The following is a 22,498-nucleotide window of genomic DNA, read 5'->3' on the forward strand; positions in this document are numbered from 1 at the left end:
TTAGCGGTTTGGGTCAAAGGTCAGGGGGGTCAACGACCTTTATTATCATAACACGGTCAATTCTTATAGAATTTGCATGTAAGTAGATTCAAAATGTTTAGAATTCAATTCCCTATCCTGTGATGTGTAATATTTGACAGTGACTTTATTCTTCCACGTTTCGTGTTTTGTCAAATGATGTACGTAGTTAGTTCAGACGAACTCTTCTACGTCCTTTTCAGGCTAATATGTCCCTTTGGTTACCAATTTGGGCATTGTACTTTTGCAGGATTAATTTTTGTATGTACTTATGCAGGATTAATTTCAAAAAAACTCCTCATACAACTAGAATAAATGAATAGTAACACGTCAATCTACAGGGTGCCCCACAGAAAACCAGGAAATTTGAGATTTTGAGATTTATTTTTCCGTATTTTACCATATCAATAAACTAACATATAATAAAGTGTATCTTTGTTTTACACTACATCTAAGTTTGCTTTTGTTTTATTTGAAAATAAAGTTTATCTTTGTTTTACACTACATCGAAGTTTGCTTTTGTTTTGTTTTAAATAAACTGTACCAAATTTCCTGGTTTTCTGTGGGGCACCCTGTATATTACAAGAGCACCGTGTGTGTGTGTGTGTGTGTGTGTGTGTGTGTGTGTGTGTGTGTGTGTGTGTGTGACCATTTTTCTCAGAAATGGCCAAACGGATATTTGTCAAACTTTCAGAGGTTCATCAATGAGTGCCACAGAGTGGTTAAAGTAAAAAATATAAAAAATAAAAAATAAAAAAAAGGTTTGATTCACGGTTTTTTGATAATTTTGAAATATATATATATATATATATATATATATATATATATATATATATATATATATATGTATGTATGTATACAGTCATGCACCACTTAACGACGGGGATACGTTCTGAGAAATGCGTCGTTAAGTGATGTCGTCATTGTGCGAACATCTTGGAGTGTACTTACACAAACCTCGATGGTATAGCTGACTACACACCTCGGCTATATGGTATAGCCTATTGCTCCTAGGCTACAAACCTGTACAGGTTGTTACTGTACTGAATACTGTTGGCAATTGTAACACACATCCAAGATAGACGGAAGAGGCGTTAGTTTTACCTTTGTGCTGTTCATGACGGCCATGGGTGTTGATAGCGGCTGCTTACAATCTCCTCTCGCATCGATTATTATCGAAAGGTGAATAAATAGCGTTTGGATTTTATAAATAGGTAATCATTGCATCGATGTTATAATTTACAAATGAAGAACCGAGCACCTGTCAGATATGTGATATATTTTCAGAGCAGTGCGAATGTTTTAACAACATAAAAAGCTTCACTAAAAACTAATTTGTGTTTTAAAAAACTGAAACAACGATTTATTCGCAGAATTCTTTAACTCAAAGATAATTTACTTGCTGGAAAGTAAACGTGCAAAAAACTGGTTAAAGAGGACAAAAATCGGGGTGTTTTAGGATGTTAGGTCAACATTTGGTCAGTTTGAATGCTGATTTTCTTGAATCCCGATTTTTCGCGACCTGTTTTTTTCACGATGACATTTTACGGACCTCAACGATTGCATTATAACGGGGCCACACTGCAGTTGTTAATTATCATTATCAAGTATTATGTACTGTACATAATCGTATGTGCTATACTGTACTTTTATATGACTGGCAGCGCTTCGACATCACCAGACGATAGGAATTTTTCAGCTCCATTATAATCTTATGGGACCACCGTCGTATATGCGGTCCGTCGTTTACCGAAATGTCTTTATGCGGCGCATGACTATACATGTAAAATATACCATCAGAGATGGGGAATCCCCCACCATTGAAAAATAATTGAAATCAGATAAGCGTTTTTCCATTTATTACAAAAAACATTTTTTTCAAGATGGGCGCCCCAGTCGGCCATCTTGGATCTGGCCACGCCCAAAATCAATAGGGTTCTTCCTTTTCAGGTGGTTCATGTGTGACCCAAATTTCAAATCGATATGGCGAACAGTTTATGAGTTATCGCACTCACAGCTATAAATGTTGACGCCCAGCCAGCTGGACGGACGGACGACCGCCCCAGTCGGCCATCTTGGATCCGGCCACACCCAAAATCAATAGGGTTCTTCCTTTTCAGGTGGTACATGTGACCTAAATTTCAAATCGATATGGCGAACAGTTTATGAGTTATCGCACTCACAGCTATAAATGTTGATGCCCAGCCAGCCGGACGGACGGACGACCGCCCCAGTCGGCCATCTTGGATCTGGCCATGCCTAAAATCAATAGGGTTCTTTCTTTTCAGGTGGTACATGTGACCTAAATTTTAAATCGATATGGCGAACAGTTTATGAGTTATCGCACTCACAGCAATAAATGTTGACGCCCAGCCAGCCGGACGGACGGACGGACGACCCGGGTGACAACAATATCCCCCTTCCGCCACGCGGCGGGGGATAAAAACCAAAGCACGCACGCACGCACGCACGCACGCACGCACGCACGCACGCACGCACACACACACACACACACACACACACACACACACACACACACACACACACACACACACTCACACACGCACACACACACACACACACACACACACACACACACACACACACACACACACACACACACTTTAAGCACGACCATGCCTAAGCCTTTGTAGCGATGTGAAAAGTAATATTAAATGATCCCTGACCCCATTCCTTAGTCGGTGAAGGGAAGCGTTTCAGACTCCCACAAAAAATAGACCAGACAACACTGGGTACCCTTGCTTGTATATATTGAAAGAAGCATTTTGGATGCGTCAGCAATATCTTGTTCTTTACACAAGTATGAAAACCCCAGCTTCCCAGAAAACCCAGAAAAAGAAGTGCTATAAATGGTTAAAAACCCATCAACCATCCCTCTTGAAGTCAATAAAAGTGAACTTTCCCTACACCACAAGTACCCAATTCCTGATCGGTGGTGACAGCAGCTGTAAGCCCAACACCAGAGGAACCACGTCCAGTCGTCGGGATTGCCCGAGGGGCCACGTGCAGCACATAACGCAGTATCTGAGACTTCGCCACCGATGGATCTCCTAGAGTGCACCGCAGATGTACAAAGAAAACAGGAATTAAAACAGATGGCATGTACAAAACTCACAATGGCAAACACCAACACACAACCAAGCAAACACACACCAATAAGAAGAACATTGATGTCTCCACGGATTCTCGTGCCATTCTCCAACACCTTCTCATTGCCACCGAGTAGCAAGCAGAGGATGGCCCTTTTTATATACTCATGTCCGTGAATGCTCGGGGCCAGCGAGTGAGCAAGCACATCAAACACGGTCTGTCCATGACACACGGAGGTCACATCAGTTCATTGTTTCACCCCGTGGATAACATCCCAGTCCAATCCTTACAAAAAAAAACCGACATTTTTTAAACCCCAGTCCTGATCATTGCACCACCTGAAAAGATTGTGGGAAAGCATACACGAGAGAAACTGAGAAATTTGAAATCAAGTGCAATGAGGTGTATGTAGCAGAACAGGACAATCGGCTATTGTTCGACATAATCCGCGATCTGGGCACCAGTAAAGAAACACAAACGTTTGGGTAGAACGCCCGTCTATGAACCTTCGGGCCTTTGGTGGGCCCATAGGGTCGGGAGTTTTCAGTACGAACACCTGCCCGTTCGGAAAGTTGAGACAGTTCTCCAAGTCTTTTGTTGTGTAGATGACGCACAGCCCTTTCATTCAGATACTTTTTCAAGTATTTTCAGAAGCGTTGTGAGCCATTTTAACTAACAATCCGTATCTACCACACACAATATACTTTAAGATGCCCTGAATGCCAGCGTTTGCTGGGGTTTCTGCGCATGCACACCGAGTATTCTGGAGCGGAATACGTCATTTCGAAAGCACTGTAATACTTCCAGATGAATTCTGCATTTTCACAAACCGGAGAACCCCACCACAATGCTCTCCTGTTACGTGATAGTTCAGCATAAATGAAGTCATCGACAAATAAGCTTCAATTCAAATCTGAAACTAATCTCATCATGGGACACTGGACATTTGTTCCTCAAAATGGCAATTATGGTTGAAACCTGGGCTGTGATTAGGAAGGTAATTTCACGTTAATTTCTAGTTACTCAGGGATGATAAATGTTCTTTTGAAGCCTCCGCTGATGAAGTTGCCGGAGGAATTATGGTTTCGGGTTGTCGGTCTGTCCGTGTTAATTTTGTTTTGTCCGCTACCGCTTATGCCTTATGCGATTGACACTAATTTTTTACCAAGTGCAACTATTCATGTAGAATGTTTTCATAATAAAAATGATGACATCATAGGTCATGTGATGTGGCAGCCATGTTGGAAAAAAGGAAAAACTATGGACTCCTGTAGCTCCAAAACTGCTCCATTAGAAAAATTTGAAACTTGGCACATGTCAAGTATTCCCCCATGGGAAATAAGTGATTATTTTTTATGACATCATAATCGCACACATCGAATGCTTTATCCGATCAGTATGAAAATTTTTGAGGGTCATGTAAGGCTAAATTGTAAGGGGGCGGGGAGGGAAATGACGTCATCGGACACGTGGTTCGGCAGCCATGTTTTTTTTTTAAACATAAATTCCAGGAAATCCAACACAGGTGGAGGCCATTTAGCCCATCATGCCTGCGTGAACACCACACCAATCCATCCACACAAGAAAATGCCAAAAAGTTTTTAATTAATGAAATAATTTTGTTTGTTTGTTTTATTGGGGGGGGGGTTAGTTCATGTATTTTTTTTTCTTCCTTTTCTTCCCCTCAGGGGAGGGGGCATGGGCTTGGTTAAAAACACACATCAACCACCCTTGACAAGACCTGAAAGTCCTATCAACATCCCCATAACTTCCAGGTACCTAACTAATTCTAATTTAAACTTATCTGCTGTTTCTGCTGCCATGACCTTTCCAGGGAGACCGTTCCATGCATTAACTACTCTCTGAGTAAAAGTCCCCTGCCTGGCTACCGTCTTAACTCTCCTCTTCTTTACTCTCAAGCTATGGCCCCTGGTCTTATCACTGTCTACTCTGTTGAATAATTCATCTGCACTTATTTTATCGATACCTTTTATTATCTTAAACATGTCGATCATATCTCCTCATAACTGCCTCCTTTCTAGTGTATAAAGCCCTGTCTCCTTCAGCCGCTCCTCATAGCTGAGTCCAGCTAGGCCCGGAATCAATCTAGTAGCCCTGAGCTGAACCCTCTCGATGGCATCAATGTCCTTCCTGAGTTGTGGTGACCAAAACTGCACACAATATTCTAAATGTGGCCCTCACCAAATTACTGTACAACGTCAACACCACCTTTTTGATTTATAAATGATCCCCCTCCGAATACAACCAAAAACTCTATTTGCTTTACCTATAGCTGCCTGGCACTGTGATGCCTGCTTAGCTCCCATATCGATTAGCACCCCCAGATCCTTTGCTCTCCAAAAAAAAAAAAAACTCTCCAAAATTACCCCTTGCATCCTGTAATCTCTATTTTCATTGTTCTTTCCCATCCCCAACATCTTACACATGCTCAGGTTAAATTCCATCTGCCAATATTTTGCCCAATCCATACAAGTATCAATACTTTCCTGTATCTGATCACCACCTCCTCTGTTATCCACCTTACCTCCAAGCTTTGCGTAATCTGCAAATTTGGAAAGCTTACTCTTTACCCCATTATCCAAATCGTTGATGTAAGTAATGAATAGTAATGGTCAGAGGACTGATCCCTGAGGCACCCCACAACTTACATCCTCCCACTCACAGCCACCCTTTGCTTCCTAAGCACTAAGCCAGTTTGCAATCCAATTGGCTACCTGACCAGTCACTCCACAAGCCCTCACCTTAACTAACAACCTCTGATGTGGTACCTTATGAAATGCCTTCTTCAAGCCCCCCCCCCCCCCCATCGGAGGGGGATACGATATCCATTGCCTTCCCTTCATCCACCCAAAAACTTTCAAAAAGCTTCCTCTCCGAAATGCCTGAACAGATTGAGACGAAACTTTACAGGTATTCAACCCTATTCAGGTATTCAACCCTATTCAATAAAAGGCTTGCGGATCTGAGACGAGATTCAGGTATTCAACCCTATTCAAGAAAAGACTTGCGGATCTGAGACGAGATTCAGGTATTCAACCCTATTCAAGAAAAGACTTGCGGATCTGAGACGAGACTCGTGATATGTTTATCTTTGGATATTTAGAGTGGGTCTTGACTCGCGACACAGTTTTAATTTAATTGAAAGAATTAAATTTCTATTAAATATATAAATTGTTGTTTTATTGCTGATCAAGATGTTTATATTTTGTATCGCGCCATGAGTGTCATTTCATTACTCAACAGACACCAGCGTGCTATAAATGTTCATGATTAATTATTATTCTCCATGAGGAACAAAAAGTTTACCACCTATGATGTCATAAGTCACGTGGTTTGCAGCTCTGATTTTTTTAAAGAATAAACTTTTTAAATCCTCTGAAGATCGGCTTGACAGATCGAGGGGAAAGTTGACCCACATGCTCCCCACGCTTTGTGGATAACAGGGAGTTCACAAATAATTAATAGGTCACATGGTCTGGCAGCCTTATTGGATTCAACAAAAATCTTTTTAAAAATTCTCTCCTGAACTGCTTCATTAATCGACGTGAAACTTCAAAATTACAATCTCGTAGTCTTGGGGAATATATCGTTGTGGTTCTACAAAAGCGGCACTCCCCTAGGCAATGGTACACAATCTATAGCAGACAGTTATTTCATAAGTATTCGTTTTAGATCACCCTTCCCTTATGTGTCATGGGTTTATTGGTCATTCACTCCATGGCTAAAAGTCTGCGGACACCTATTCTAATTAGTGGATTCGGCTATTTCAGCCAGAACCATCGTGGCGAACTTTGAACCCTGGGCCGTAACAATGTTTTAAATTTCAAACTGATCAGACGCATGGTCTGGTAACCAGAATTATTTACTATTTTGAATCTGGGTTCAGGGATTTAAATCAAACTTGGTACAAGTATTATAATGATGTAATAATGGGGGCAGAGGCATATCTGTTGACGTCACGACATCGAAGAGTGCCCTACTGGTTTTATTGCTGACAAGTGTATAATATCAAGAACACAGCCATGCAATCTCCAGAGACAAACATTGGCAGTATAATGGGCCTGACTGAAGAGCTCAATGACTTTCAACGTGGCACCGTAATAGGATGCCACCTTTCCAACAAGTCAGTTCATCAAATTTCTGCCCTGCTAGACCTGCCCTGGTAAACTAAGTGCTGTTATTGTGAAGTGGAAACGTCTTGGAACAACAGTTCAGCCACAAAGTGGTAGGCCACACAAGCTCACAGAACAGGACCGCCGAGTGCGAAGACAGACGAAAAATCGTCTGTTGTCGGTTGCAACACTCACTACTGAGTTCCAAACTGATTGGAAGCAACGTCAGCACAATCACTGTTCGCCGAAAGCTTCATGAAATGGGTTTCCATGGCCGAGCAGCCGCACACAAGTCTCAAATCACCATGCGCAATGCCAAATGTCGGCTGGAGTGGTGGAAAGCTCACCACCATTGGACTCTGGAGCAGTGGAAACTCGTTCTCTGGAATGATGAATCACGCTTCACCATCTGGCCGTCTGACGGACGAATCTGGGTTTGGCAGATGCCAGGAGAACGCTACCTGCCTGAATGCATAGTGCCAACTGTAAAGTTAGGTGGAGGAGGAATAATGATCTGGGGCTGTTTTTCATGGTTCGGACTAGGCCCCTTAGTTCCAGTGAAGGGAAATCTTAACGCTGCAGCATCCAATGACATTCTCAACAATTCTGTGGTTCCAAATTTGTGGCAACAGTTTGGAGAAGGCCCTTTCCTGTTTGAGCATGAAAATGCCCCCATGCACAAAGTGAGGTCCATACAGAAATGGTTTGTCGAGATCGGTGTGGAAGAACTTGTCTGGCCTGCACAGACCCCTGACCTCAACCCTATCAAACACCTTTGGGATGAATTGGAACGCCGACTGCGAGCCAGACCAAATCGCCAAAATCAGTGCCTGACCTCACTAATACTCTTGTGGCTGAATGGAAGCAAATCCCCACAGCAATGTTCCAACATCTCGTGGAAAACCTTCCCAGAAGAGTGGAGGCTGTTGTAGCAGCAAAAGGGGACCAACTCCATATTATTGCCCATGATTTTGGAATGAGATGTTGGACAAGCATGTGTCCACATACTTTTGGCCATGTAGTGCATATGTTGTGTGGGCGTGAGGCAGGTCTTTCTCCCATTCTTTGTCTATATTGCTTCGCTGTACACGACTGTCCTTCACGCATGCATGCACACCAAGGACCATAGTAACAGGGGCAGGTCTTTTGCATACATGCACCATTTCCCATTCAAACCGTGCACCATTATCCAACAGACACTCCACCTCAGACTTCACCAGACTCAAACCCCAATGTTGCAACATTTCATGCACAATTAAGATTCCTTCATAAAAATCACCACACCATTGGAACACAACCCAAACTTGCTTACCTTCACCATCAACAGCCACAACCACAACAACTCAATGACAGTCACCACCACCAATGAACACCGCTCCCTTTTAGACCAACAGGGAACGGGGGAGCATGGCGTATCATTACAGATACTCGGGGCTGCACGTTTTAGTATGTAACTTGAAGTGCAAGAGACCGTGAGACACCGTTTACAATCGTGGATATCCCGAGCGCTCCACTCAATTACAGCCCTCATCAGTTGTCCAGTGCGTGTTCTTGGACTGAGAGTGCAACCGAATACCCTGGCACCATGTTAACTATGGAGAGGGATTGCATGGCAGAGTTCAGGGCAAGTGAGGCCATTTCCACTGTCGAAGCCTCCCATGGGCAGAGCTAGCGCCGGGGAAATCATCCATACACCAATGAGGGCACTGGAAAACACACATCGCTCCGCCTGAACCGCTCCCGGGTGACACCCCCACCAGGGAATTACAAAGGAGTGCTCAGTTCTCTGGCTGTGCCTTCTGGAAGCTCAGGATTCTCTGGCTCAGGTTCAGTTTTCTTGCCGCACGTTCTTCTTATTCTTGGGGTCACGGTGCGTTGAATAACAGAGCGAGCAGAACAGAATGGAACGGGATGGAGCACACAGAGCGGAGTGCAGAACAAACAGGAAAGTCAGACTGAGCACAGTATTAGACAGCCATTTACACGTACAGAACTCTTTACACCTCACTTAGGACTATCTTCTTACATGTTCTTTGCTTTATTTCCAACCCCCCTTTGATCCAGGTCTTTGCACCTTACTCTCTGCACTTCACCTACATATTACCACACCCCTCACTGTACTTGCCTCAGACGACGCACCATAGACACATTGTTTTCTTTCCCCCTCACCCCTCTTTAGCAACTGGGCTTGCACTGATCTGTCAACCTCACCTGGTGTTGGGGAAATTATTACTCTCTAGACAAGAAACCTTTGCCTCAGTCTGAGTAGGTCAAAGTGTTTGTGTTTTTCCTCTACTGTTCTACTATTTAGTTGTTAAGGCCTATCACCTACTTATTATCTTGTCTTTCTTTGACACTTTGGACATTGCTTGGGTTTCTGAAAGTACAAGGTGACCGGGCTGATAAGCTGTGCATTCTGTTTTTGCGATCAAAGGCCTCTCTGCTTATAAAATGGAATGGATATATGGGGAGGGGGAGAATGATCTGAGAGAGAGCAAATAAATGGTACAGAAGAAAGAACTCCTTGTGGACATTGATTATTACTGGACTTCTGTGGTTTATTTTATCCCGATACATGCAACACTGAGTCGGCTAGACGTTGAATCCTCGAGGAGGTCAAGATCCCTCAACAATCAAGAATCCTTTCGATCACGACGCGGTTCGAGGGTAGAAATCCACGTCAGTTGGTGCCGTGACTCGGATTCGAATCGGCGTTGTGCGGCGCTCGTGACCGGAGGTGCTTAATCTGCCGGAGGCAGTGCCTGGAGGAACGACAAGTGCTTGAGCGAAGGTAAGCAGGGGGGGTTCTCCGAGGGTGCGATTTATTTTATTCTGTGATTTTAGAGTGAATTTAGCGGTTGTGATTTGTGTGATTTTAGAGATGGGAAATAGAAATTGTAAAAGGAAGGAAAATGGGTATACCGAGGCAAATTGTATTCAAAAACCACGGAGAGGTACATGTGCAAGAATTATGTTTTATAAGTATGGGCCTGAAGCTGTGAGAGACATGGGGAAATGGTGCAATTGGACCAAAAATAGTCGATTACCTTTCCCTGAGAATGGAACGTTCGATCACGAGTGTTTAGACAATTTAAGAAAAGTACTGGAAGTGAAAAATAGTGACAAAAAGGTCCAGAAGCAGGTGAACTGGAGCGTTTATATAAATTGGATGAAGGAATGTCATGACAGAGACGAAAAGGCACGGTTGTTAAACCTGAAGGGTCAGCTAGACCAATTAACGAAGCAAATGCCGGTGAGACTTGAAAATAAAACCAAGAGACAGCGAGCAGTGGCTGTCAGATTTGAGGATGAAGAAGAAGACTCAGATACATGGCCAGAGTGCACAGTTCCGATAGCACAACCGCTCGAGGATGAAGAAGCGGGAGAGACAGAGGGAGATGATGCCACAGGGCAAGGAGAGGCTCAACGGGGAGCCAGGCGAGTAATTAAGAAAGAAACAAGAACACAAAGCAAAAATAAAGTTCCTCTTGCTGACAAGGGTAAAATACAAACTCGATCAAAAAAATAATGCCGGAGACCGCGAAGGACGGAGATGATGAGGCACTCATTGGCGCGTTTCCATTGCGAGATTACCCAGGTGCAAGGGAGGTACAAGCAATATATCGTCCGTGGGGCTCTGAATTAAAAGCCATCGTAAATGAGATGCCGAAGATACGGGAGAACCCAAAAAAATTCCAGGCGGAACTATGCGTGGTGGTGGCATGTCATCAGCCAACATATATGGACATGGAAATATTATTAAAATTAGTGGTACCAGAGGGGTTACTCCGACAATTGAAACAGGTCGCTGCATGGCCAGATGAAGCTCCTGGAGACAGGGAGGAGCTCAAAGAACATATTGACACCCTCATTGACGCTGTCACAGAGGTGGTAACACTTAAGACCGACTGGGCAAAAATACAGGTGTGCAGGCAACGCGCTGGCGAGGACCCATTGGAGTTCTTAGAGCGTTTTCGGGGTGTATACCAATGTCACTCTGGACTGAAAGAAGAGGGAGTACCATTTGCTCATGTCTACCTTAATGGTTTGACGGCCAAATTACAAAATGAAATAAAGCGAGTATGTATTGGTTGGGAATTAAAGGAAGTGAAAGACTTGATGGAATATGTAACGCATTGTAATTCATTGTTGAAACATCGTTCTGACGAGGAAAACGAATCAACATTAATGCTATCCCAGGTTCAAGGTCAAGGTAAATGCCCCGGGGAAAGGAATGTGAGATATAATACACAAAACTGAGGGCAAACCAATTACCGTCAGAGACCACAATACAGAGACCAGCGCAGAGATTTCTGTTATACATGCGGAAAACAAGGACACTGGGCTAACGAATGCCGAAATCGTAGAAACAGTCGAACTTATAGTTCGTATGAACCGGTAGAACAGAGACCAGCGGCACAATACAGAGATGAAACTCGCAGACACTCCACGCCTCCAGTGAATGAAAATCCATATTATAGACAGCAGGAAATATGGGGAACACAGTTTGAGCAAGCTGGTTCATTTCAACCCACTGCACCTCAAACCGAATTCCCTCCTCCTTCTCCTCCAGCCTCGTTCCCTCCTCCTCCACCCTCATTTCTTCCTCCTCCATCTCAAGGTTCATTTCAAACCCAAAACCCATTCGTTTTATGACAAAGAAAAGAAGCGACTTCGTCTGAGTTACCCTTCCTGACTTTGAAACCATGTGACGAACCGAAATTGACTTTGAAAATTGAAGGCCAAGAGATTCCTTTCTTAGTCGACACAGGAGCGACCAAATCTGCGTTCAGAAGGAGTGATTTCCCAGACGCCTCGTTATCGCGAGAACGAGTAAAAATAGTGGGAATGTCGGGAGTTGCTAGTACGATTCCACTGACAGAGCAGCTCCGGGTGGAAATTGGACCATTGTCTGCAAACCATGCATTTTTGATGGCAACTGATACACCAATTAATCTGTTGGGGAGAGATCTGTTATGCAAGCTGAATTGTTCAATTAAGTGTACCCCTGATGGTGTATATTTAGAAATACCTCACGAATCACACATAACTATGATGAATTTATTACAGGAAAATACAGAAAATCTTGTATATCAATGGACTGTGATTAATTGTGAAGCATTTAACCATTTGCAGGAATATTTATCACATTTGGAGAGAAACGTACCCGAGGTGCTCGATTGGGTGAGTAAACACGGCATGGACAGACGGTACTTACAGACTCGACTACATTGCATTGCAGATTGCAACATCAAGGGAAAAGATAACGTCTATGCGAGTGAAACACTCTCGAAATTACACCAGACCTTTGACTTAGTGTTGGGAACAATTTGGATTGGGAAGCAAGGAATTGGCCTGGAGGTGCATCTGACGCAGGAACAATTAAAATTGTGGAACCAACCGTCCAGTGTTACACCACATGTTACTTTAGCAATTGCAGAAGGTTACCAAGAAACGGACATTGGTCACATGGTAACCTCTTTGAAAAAAGCATCACAAGCGACTTTGATGGAATCGAGCCAAGTAAACGGACTTTGGAAGATCGGGGAACAGGGATTCTGTTGGACAGAATGTCAAGGATCAGCAAAAGCTGTGTTCGAGGTGGTCGATCTCTCAGAATTAAATGGGTCAGGAAAATTACCTGAAATACTCGAACAAGTCCCGACTTGTCTGTGGGCAACACATGCCAACGATGTCGGCCAAATTAAAAGTATGAATCCAATCAAGATCACTATAGATCCAAAAAAGAAACTGCCTCGAAAACCGCAATACCCTTTGTCTCCAGAAGCAGAGGTAGGAATTGCTCCTGTCGTGGAAGCGCTATTGAAACAAGGGATAATTATTCCCACTGTTAGTCAATGTAATACACCGATCCTACCTGTGAGAAAACCTGGGAAACCAACATGGAGATTCGTACAGGATTTGAGGGCAGTGAATGATGCGGTAATTCCAGCTTTTCCTGTAATTGTAAATCCAACTACCATTCTATCAAGCATCCCAAGTAACACTACCTATTTTAGTGTTGTGGATCTTTGTTCAGCCTTTTTTAGTATACCAATAGCCCAAGAAGTACAGTTTCTGTTTGCATTCACCTACCAGGGAAAGCAATACACTTGGACTGTATTGCCCCAGGGTTATTGTGAAAGTCCAACATTATTCTCGAGGGCCCTCAAAGACGACTTGGATGATGTAGTTTTCCCTTGTGGATCCACACTGATTCAATATGTTGACGACCTGCTGATCTGTTCAGCGTCAAAAGACGCATGCGAACGAGATACATTGACATTGTTGAGGGCCTTAGCCAGGAAAGGACACAAAGCATCGAGAGCTAAATTGCAATTTTGCCAAGAAGAAGTGAAATATTTGGGGCATATTCTGAAGGGAGACACAAGACGCATCTCCCCTGAACGTATAGCGGCAATATTAAACCTGCCCAAGCCAACTACTGCTAAACAGATGAGGTCTTTCCTCGGAATGACCGGCTATTGCAGACAGTGGATACCAGATTATGCGGCCTTAGTGCGCCCCCTGGTGGACATTGGTTCGGCAAACGCACCCAGCCCACTTGCATGGACACAAAATGCAGACAAGGCTTTTGTAACGTTAAAACAGGCTCTTTCTTCGGCTCCCGCTCTGGGTTTACCAAACTATGAAAAACCTTTCCATTTGTATGCATGTGAGAGACAGGGATTCGCACAATCTGTGCTGACACAGAAGCACGGGAATAAATTACGGCCTGTTGCATATTATAGTACTAAATTGGATCCGGTAGCGCAAGGATTCCCCCCTTGTCTCAAGGCAGTAGCAGCCGCTTCGCTCGCGGTGCAGGCGACCGAAGCGCTCGTCGCGGGAAACACTTTGATTCTCCTGGTACCGCATGCAGTGACAGCTGTATTGTTAAAAACGAAAACACAACATTTGTCGGCTTCAAGAGCAACAACATACGAACTCTCACTCACAGCACCCACGAACATTACGATTAGGAAATGCGCACCGCTGAATCCTGCTAGTTTGTTGCCAGGAGTACAAGATGGTGATCCTCACAATTGTGAAGAGATAATCGCCCACACATGTCAACCCCGTCCTGACTTGAGAGACACACCAATCCAAAATTCTGAATTGGTTCTATATGTAGACGGCTCATCATCGCGTGCACCTGATGGATGTTTATTAACAGGCTACGCCGTTTGCTCTGATCACGAAGTAATCGAAAGCGGGAGATTGGCTGAGAGCTGTTCCGCGCAGCAGGCAGAACTGTTCGCCCTCACTCGTGCATGCCATTTAGCCAAAGGCCAAATAGTGACAATCTACACTGACTCCAGCTATGCCTTTGGTGCTGTACACGAATTCGGAGCACACTGGCGCGAAAGGGGTTTTATAACATCATCAGGTACACAAGTAAGGAATGGAACATGGATTGCGAATCTACTGGAAGCAATACTTCTGCCTCACCAAATTGCAGTGGTAAAATGTGACGCCCACACTGGGAGATCTGATGACGTCTCACGGGGAAATGCCAGGGCAGATGCAGCTGCAAAATCTGCTGCCCACACCAGAGCTCTTTTAATATCACAATGTGTATTGAGACAAGAGGCAACACCGACCATTGACGATATAAACACTTTGCAGACAGCTGTCAGTGCTAAAGAACGAGATTTGTGGATACTGGCTGGATGTGAATTCGATAATGAATCCAAATTATGGAGATCATCTGATGGTCGTGTGGTGGCACCAAGAGCTCTATTACCTTGGCTCGCCCGATTGGCACATGGGGCCGGGCATACTAGCAAAGGCGGCATGAGTGCTTCAATTGGGAGACAGTGGTTTGCCCCGGGGTTTAGTCCAATTGCAGAACAGCATTGTAAGACATGTCATATTTGCCAAAAACATAACCCAGCAAGGGGGGTGGAGATGGCCCCAGGGGGTCATCCAATTCCATTCGGACCTTTTGTTCATATCCAGATGGATTTTGTCCAGTTACCAAAATGCTGCGGTTTTGAATTTGCGTTAGTCATCGTCGATTTGTTCACCAAATGGGTTGAGGCTTACCCTTGTCGGAAAGCAGATGCCATTACTGTGGTTAAACTGTTGATGAAGGATTTCATCTGTAGGTTTGGAATACCTTGTAGGATCTCCAGTGACCAAGGTACTCATTTCACAGCCGAAGTGGTGAAAGAATTATGTCGTGTATTGCAAATAAAGCAACATTTCGACTGCCCGCATCGTCCGCAATCTGCGGGGGCAGTAGAGAGGCAAAATGGATTCCTGAAGAATAAACTGGCCAAGATTTGTGAACAAACTGGATTAAAATGGCCAGATGCTCTGCCAATTGCTCTCATGACTATGAGATCTACCGCAAATCGAAACTCTGGCTTATCTCCGCATGAGATTCTGATGGGAAGACCAATGAGATTACCGAACTCACCTCCTTTGACTATAAAAGACATGAACGTGCAGCAAATGGACGACACGTTGCGTACGTTCTGTATCTCTCTGAATCATGCTGTAAGAACTTTTTATGCACAGGTGAAACAAGCTCTGCCAGAACCAGCCACATCTGATCATCACAACTTCAAACCCGGAGACTTTGTTTATGTGAAAATTTACAAACGGAAGAACTCTCTTCAGGCACGTTGGTGTGGGCCATTTCAAATACTGCTAACTACCCATACAGCTGTGAAGTGTAAAGGAAGAGCAACATGGATCCATGCCACACACTGCAAACTGGCACACGGCCAAAACGAACCCGAGGAGAACATTGCTTCCTGATAACTTTAATGATTCTTTCCATTGCAGGATTGTACTACTAAATGCAAGTGGTGCAATGTGTACTTGGTCTGTTAAACCGATAAGTACTGTCTGTGATCAACATTATTTGCATGTTCTTTGGAGATGGGCCTATCAGACTACCCACCAAACTAAGCCTAGGGCATTCAGAGACCGAAGAAGCTTAACGAGCAAAGTGGGTTCACCACATGGAATAAACACTTATCTGGCTCTTTCTCGTAAACACGCGAAAGCTTTTAATAAAACCAATTGCTGGGTTTGTACTAAGATACCTCATTCAGCAGTTACTGGGATACCGCTTCTGGCTATACCATTCAATCTGAGTGAATGGTGTGGGTACAGGGCAAAGGAAAGAAACTGGGATAAACAAGATAATAACCTTGACGACCACATCGTTACCAATGGAAATGGAAATTGCCTCCGACAACGAAATTTCAGTAACTGGTTTTGGCCAAATTTTAATTTAAGTAAAATGCCTCCACATTTTATGGTTGAACGGGCAACAGAAAAACCCGAACTATGCTTGGTACAAGAGGCATGGGGAGAAAGAAGATTAGGGAATTCTGAATGCAGTCATTATGTTTATGAAAATCACACGATGGGACCACAAGTCGCTTTAAATAATACCTATTTCGTGTGTGGAAATCGAGCATACCCATGGCTTCCAGTTAATTGGAGTGGATCTTGTTTCTTGTCATTCATTTTGCCACATATGCGCCTGTTATCTAAGTCACCTTTTGAGCATTTGAAACGGGGTAAACGGGGTTTCACGTCAACTGAACTGTTCTTCATGATTTTAATCCCTCACTACGGTGTTGGACAAACGTCTGTGGGATTGGCAGAGTTAGCTACTTCGCTTGAATTATTGGCAAATAAAACTGCTCTAGGCATGGTTGATATCAACTCGGAGGTCGTCGCCCTACGTGCAGTTTCAATGCAAAACCGAGTTGCGCTCGACCTCATTCTCGCGGCTCAACGAGGAACGTGTGCTGTAATTAACTCTGAGTGTTGTACTTATATCCCTGATAACTCAGAGAAAATCACGAACATATCTGACAAGATTAAACAAGAAGGAGCCAAGTATCACAATTATTTCACGAAAGATGGGCTTTATTCCTGGTTTGAAGGGATTTTTGGAGGCTGGGGAACTACCCTATTGCATTGGATTTCCGTTGGGTTATTGTGGATCATCATTGTAGTGGTGCTTGTTAGATGTGCAACAATTACAATGCCGGCATTGATTGTTTCTTGTCTAAAGAGGAATACTGCTAAAAAGGTGATGGTGGCCCAAGCACCACCCTCATACCCTGGTTTTGACACTGAGTCCTACGACTCTTTTGAGATAGAACCTGAACTTGGAAATCCATAAGTAGCGCAAATGAATGTGTTCAATATTCACGGGAATTGTCAATCCACTCTTGCTCATCTGCTTTGTTCCCGAAATAGGTTGTCGAAAATCAGCTGTGCAGCCCAACGGGTAGCCTTATCTTCTATCGGCCTAGGGGCCTACCGGAACCTCAACCAGGTCCGAAGCTGTACAACCACATGAAGCCACCTGGCTTGCGGGACAGGAAAGGCTAAGGGACTGAGCTCTACGATGGGGAAAAGAGGGGATGTGACTACCCAAGAAAATGGCCACACTCAAACGCAAGAGAATGCATTTCCAAGTGAAGAGAAAATATATATCGTTAAACTTAACTAGTGTTGCCTTATTAGGCAACAAGGGGGGAGTGTTGGGGAAATTATTACTCTCTAGACAAGAAACCTTTGCCTCAGTCTGAGTAGGTCAAAGTGTTTGTGTTTTTCCTCTACTGTTCTACTATTTAGTTGTTAAGGCCTACCACCTACTTATAATCTTGTCTTTCTTTGACACTTTGGACATTGCTTGGGTTTCTGAAAGTACAAGGTGACCGGGCTGATAAGCTGTGCATTCTGTTTTTGCGATCAAAGGCCTCTCTGCTTATAAAATGGAATGGATATATGGGGAGGGGGAGATGATCTGAGGGAGAGCAAATAAATGGTACAGAAGAAAGAACTCCTTGTGGACATTGATTATTACTGGACTTCTGTGGTTTATTTTATCCCGATACATGCAACACTGAGTCGGCTAGACGTTGAATCCTCGAGGAGGTCAAGATCCCTCAACAATCAAGAATCCTTTCGATCACGACGCGGTTCGAGGGTAGAAATCCACGTCACCTGGTAACAAAGAGGTCGAAACCACCTGACAGACAGACTCTGTCTTCCTCGAGGAATGATTCTGATGGACCATGTTTTGTTAGCATAATTGAGATTGAAGAAGTTTTAGGATCGGGTGAGCTGTGCACTGTGTCCTTTGGGGATGGGATGCCCATTGTATGTAACTGTTTTTCTTTTGCTGCACATCACCAATCCTTGCTTTCCCAACTGTACAAATATTGCTGTGTATTAAATCCCTTGCTTATTGTGCCACATACCTTTCCTCGCCCTTGCTGTGATAAATTGCTTGGATTTTAAATGTACCCAGTTTGTAGTGTCCTTTCCTCCATTGGTCAAGCATAGTCTGCACGTAGTGTCAGCCAGGAAGTTTTACCCCACATGATTTTCTCTGTTACGGGGTGCGTACTTAGCAGCTAAACTCGACTTCACCTGATCAGGGAAAATGAAGACAAGTATGCATCGAGGGCACGAGCCCCCCTTGATATCATTGTCCAAAGATAAGGTAACCACGTGAAGTCGTGACACCCTGCCAAGACTGGCGGTACCAATCTGCGTTCGTGGTTGATTAGTAAGGCCTTAGTTATTTTATAACTTGGTTTACGGATCCACCGACGGCATATTTGCAGAAATGAAATATAAATATAAAACATATTTTTAGCATTTTATATTTATACATTTTCCGCCGAAGGTGCAAAAGTTTCAAAACCCGAAATGTAAACGTCGGCATTTATTTTCAAAATATAATTTCGTGCGTGCGTGCCAAAATGCCGAGTCACCTTTAACCGAGCTGCGCAGTAGAGCTGCGCAGTCGTCTTCGGTCATGGCGCCTGAGCAGTGGCCAGCGTGATTCAGATTGACTGTTGTTTCTGGGGCAAAAGTGATTGTTTGTGTTGTTTTTTTTTTCTATACCTTGTCGAGGCTCGTGTGAGCTAACACAACGCACATCATGGGGGCATGAGACAAGAGAGGAGGGAGTGGGAAGGACAAAACAGTGGGGAACAGACATTAGGAGATCTGTGGAAGGGAGAGGGATGGGACGGGGAACATAGGGAATAGAAGATGGACATTACAGGGATTTTCAGGAAGGAAAGCAGGGAATTTGAAGGAGGTGGGCTTGGGTGGATTATCGGGGGGGGTAGAAAAGATCGAGGATTTGGATGGGGGATGATAAGAGGTGGTGGTGAACAGCTGTTTTGAAGGCCTGGAGGGAAGAATGGGAATTAATAGAGTGAGGGAGTTTATTCCAAAGGCAGGAAAAAAAAAGAGGAATGAAAGAGTGAAGGTGAGCAGTGATTCGTGATTTTGGTAGTTTTACCAGAAGGGGTTGTTGGCGGACCTTGAGCACCCTGCGGAAATGTGGTGGGGACAAATCGCAGAGAGAGCCGGGGGGAGGCTGGAGAGGAGACGGTAGAAGACAGAAAGACCACCGACCAACCTGCGGTGAATGAGTGAGAGGCCCAAAGACTCAGCCTCATTGCGGGAGATGCCAATGATCCGAAATGCCTTGGTTTCTATAGCGTGAAGCCGAGAACGGTGGGAGGCAGGAGCACCAGCCTAGAGTAGAGAGCAGTACTCCATCAGGCTGCGGACAAAAACTTTGTAAGTGGTCAGGAGCACAGGTGGGCCGAGGAAGGACTTTGCACGATAGAGGATTCCCAGTCGGCGACTGGCTATGGAGGCGAGGTTTGAAATGTGGCTTTCGCAGGAAAGGTCATGGTAGATCGTGAGACCCAGAAGCTTGAAAGAAAGGACTTCTCCCAAAGGATTGTTGAGAAAGTGGATGGGGGGGGTTTCTAAACGGTCCTTTCGAAGAGACATAGTGAGAGTGTGAGATTTGTCCGGATTGAAAGACATGTTCCACGTGTTTGACCAGTTTGTGATTTTATCCAGATCTGCAGTGAACGAAGAAGCTGCTGCTTGCCGGTCTGAGGGATGACCGATGGTACGGCAGAGGGTGGAGTCATCAGCAAACAGATATAGAGGATTTTCCAGAGTCGGAGAGATCATTGATGAAAACAACAAAAAGAACAGGGCCCAGAATGCTACCTTGAGGAACTCCAGCCTGGACAGGAAGAGGGGATGAAAGAACTCCATTTAGGGCCACACGGTGACTGCGACAGGAGAGGAAGTCTGCGAGCCATGAGTTGTTAAGAAGTATGTCAGCGGTATAAATGAGTGACTGTATTGGTGACAGATACAATGAAATCACGCAACATCTTGACGACGAATATTCTGGCCAAACTATTGCATCAATTCATGCAGCAGCAGGGATGATTCGCACGCAACTCTCGATCGTGCCGATTTTGTTTCCGTCGAAATTTCTACAACGCTGTTCGTATTGAAAGATTTCGGTGCCAAGTACGTCAAAGTTTCCCTGCGAGATGCTGATATTCAGCCTTCAACGGACCAGAAATCAGCATTTGATGTGCTCATGGGGATGGGGAGATGGTACGATCAGATGCCCACTGAAAACTAAGCTGGTTATGGCTCTGATTGACCGTTTTGAGCGTGTTGACTCTGAGTCGACACCTTTTTTTTAATCATATCCAGCACTATGCACTGGTGTGCACTGTGCACGCACACATCTACAACTTGGACAGAAATTTTCTCAGCATTGTTTCCATTTGTTTGATGATCCAACAGGTTCCTATAAGAAAAACATGCCAGACTATATTGTAAAAACAAGTTTTAATCCTTTATCGTTTTTCACATCAGATGATACAGTGAACAATGGCATCCTGAATTTGAATGGTTTTCCATCTTCAATGTTTTCTTAGATCCTCCTGGTCCGGGATTTATATTTATCCCCCCCCCCCACCTTCCCTTGTCTTTTCCATGGAACATCTGAAAAAAATCATAAAGATATATAATTTCTAAAAATTGAAATTATATTTATATTTCGACCTACCGACCCTACATTTTAGCTGAAGAACTGCATAAATCAGGTTATAAAATAACTAAGGCCTAACCTGTCGAATTATGGTGTTATCCACGGTTAGTGGCCTTAGGACCGGGTGTTTAGGAGGAACTTGAGTGCTCCCATCGTGGCGAACTTTGAACCCTGGGCCGTAACAATGTTTTAAATTTCAAACTGATCAGACGCATGGTCTGGTAACCAGAATTATTTAATATTTTGAATCTGGGTTCAGGGATTTAAATCAAACTTGGTACAAGTATTATAATGATGTAATAATGGGGGCAGAGACATATCTGTTGACGTCACAACATCGAAGAGTGCCCTTCTAGTTTTATTTTATCTATACTAATAAATGCTATTGTGTGTTAGTGTGTGTGTCTCCTCCATAACTCCAAAACCATGAAACCTCATGGCCTGAAACTTAGTGAATAAAAACTGTGTTTGGGTTAATTAAAATAGTACAGCAGATAAACTCTTATATTTTAACAAATTGTGCATTTTATGAGAAAATCATGAAATTTCTAGCATAGTGAGGTCATACCATAATGTTTATTTTCAGATGTGGAGGGAAGTCAGATTTGACCTGTGAGGGTTAGTGAGAGGTCAAATCTAAGATGGCCGCTTGTCACCCGGGTCTATTGTTCAAACGTCCTTAATTTTTGAAAAAACATTTAGATTTCCAGAATCTGCGCAGAAAAACATTTAGTGTCATTTCCAACGAAATGGGGGATGCCCATTCATTTGGTGATACCTTTGAGAATGTCAAAATTCAAGGAAATGAATTTAGGTCAAGGTCAAGGTCAAAATTTATCAAAAAATAAGCAATCAGTTGAAATTTTCAAATGAATACCGAGTGGTGTCATTGTGGCGAATTTAGTTATTTAGCCCCTCAATCTGATAGTCCACCTTTTGAGGAGTGGTGCATACAGTGAACAAAGGCCAGTGTCCACTTTGACTACTGGCTAAAGACCTTGTCATTGGAGCTTCTCTTGCTGCAGTACATCAGGTCTCTTCATGAAGGTAACTTCCAGCTGCACGTGGAATCCCTGACTCAGATCATGCCATGGATGTTCGCCCTAGATCACACGCACTACTCCAGATGGCTTCCCATACACATCCATGACATGACGACTCTCTCTGAAAAACACCCAGATGTCCTATCAGAATTCAAATCTGGAAATTTTGTGGTGCGCAAAACCAGCAACAAGTTCTCTGCCACGGCACTTGACCAGTACCATGAGCAGAACAATGCAATGGTCAAAGATTCTGGTGGGGCAATTGGACTGACTGGCAATCCCGGAGCACTCAGATGCTGGATGGTAGCAGGGCCAGA

The 22,498-nt window shown here is 43.9% G+C and overlaps 1 protein-coding gene across 1 annotated transcript in view; it reads right to left on the reverse strand.

The window, feature by feature from the left end:
- Positions 1–22,498, reverse strand: part of MCM3 (minichromosome maintenance complex component 3) — a 96,563-nt gene that overhangs the window by 35,723 nt on the left and 38,342 nt on the right. The window contains exons 7-8 of the mRNA XM_085895133.1: positions 3,193–3,346; positions 2,958–3,089 (exon numbers count right to left, since the gene is read on the reverse strand). Coding sequence (XP_085751259.1) covers positions 2,958–3,089; positions 3,193–3,346 — 286 coding nt within the window. The remainder of the gene's footprint in view (positions 1–2,957; positions 3,090–3,192; positions 3,347–22,498) is intronic.

Source organism: Eptatretus burgeri, chromosome 9 (assembly GCF_056783735.1).
Source record: "Eptatretus burgeri isolate ZD-2024b chromosome 9, Ebu_testis_v1, whole genome shotgun sequence".
NCBI lineage: Eukaryota > Metazoa > Chordata > Myxini > Myxiniformes > Myxinidae > Eptatretus > Eptatretus burgeri.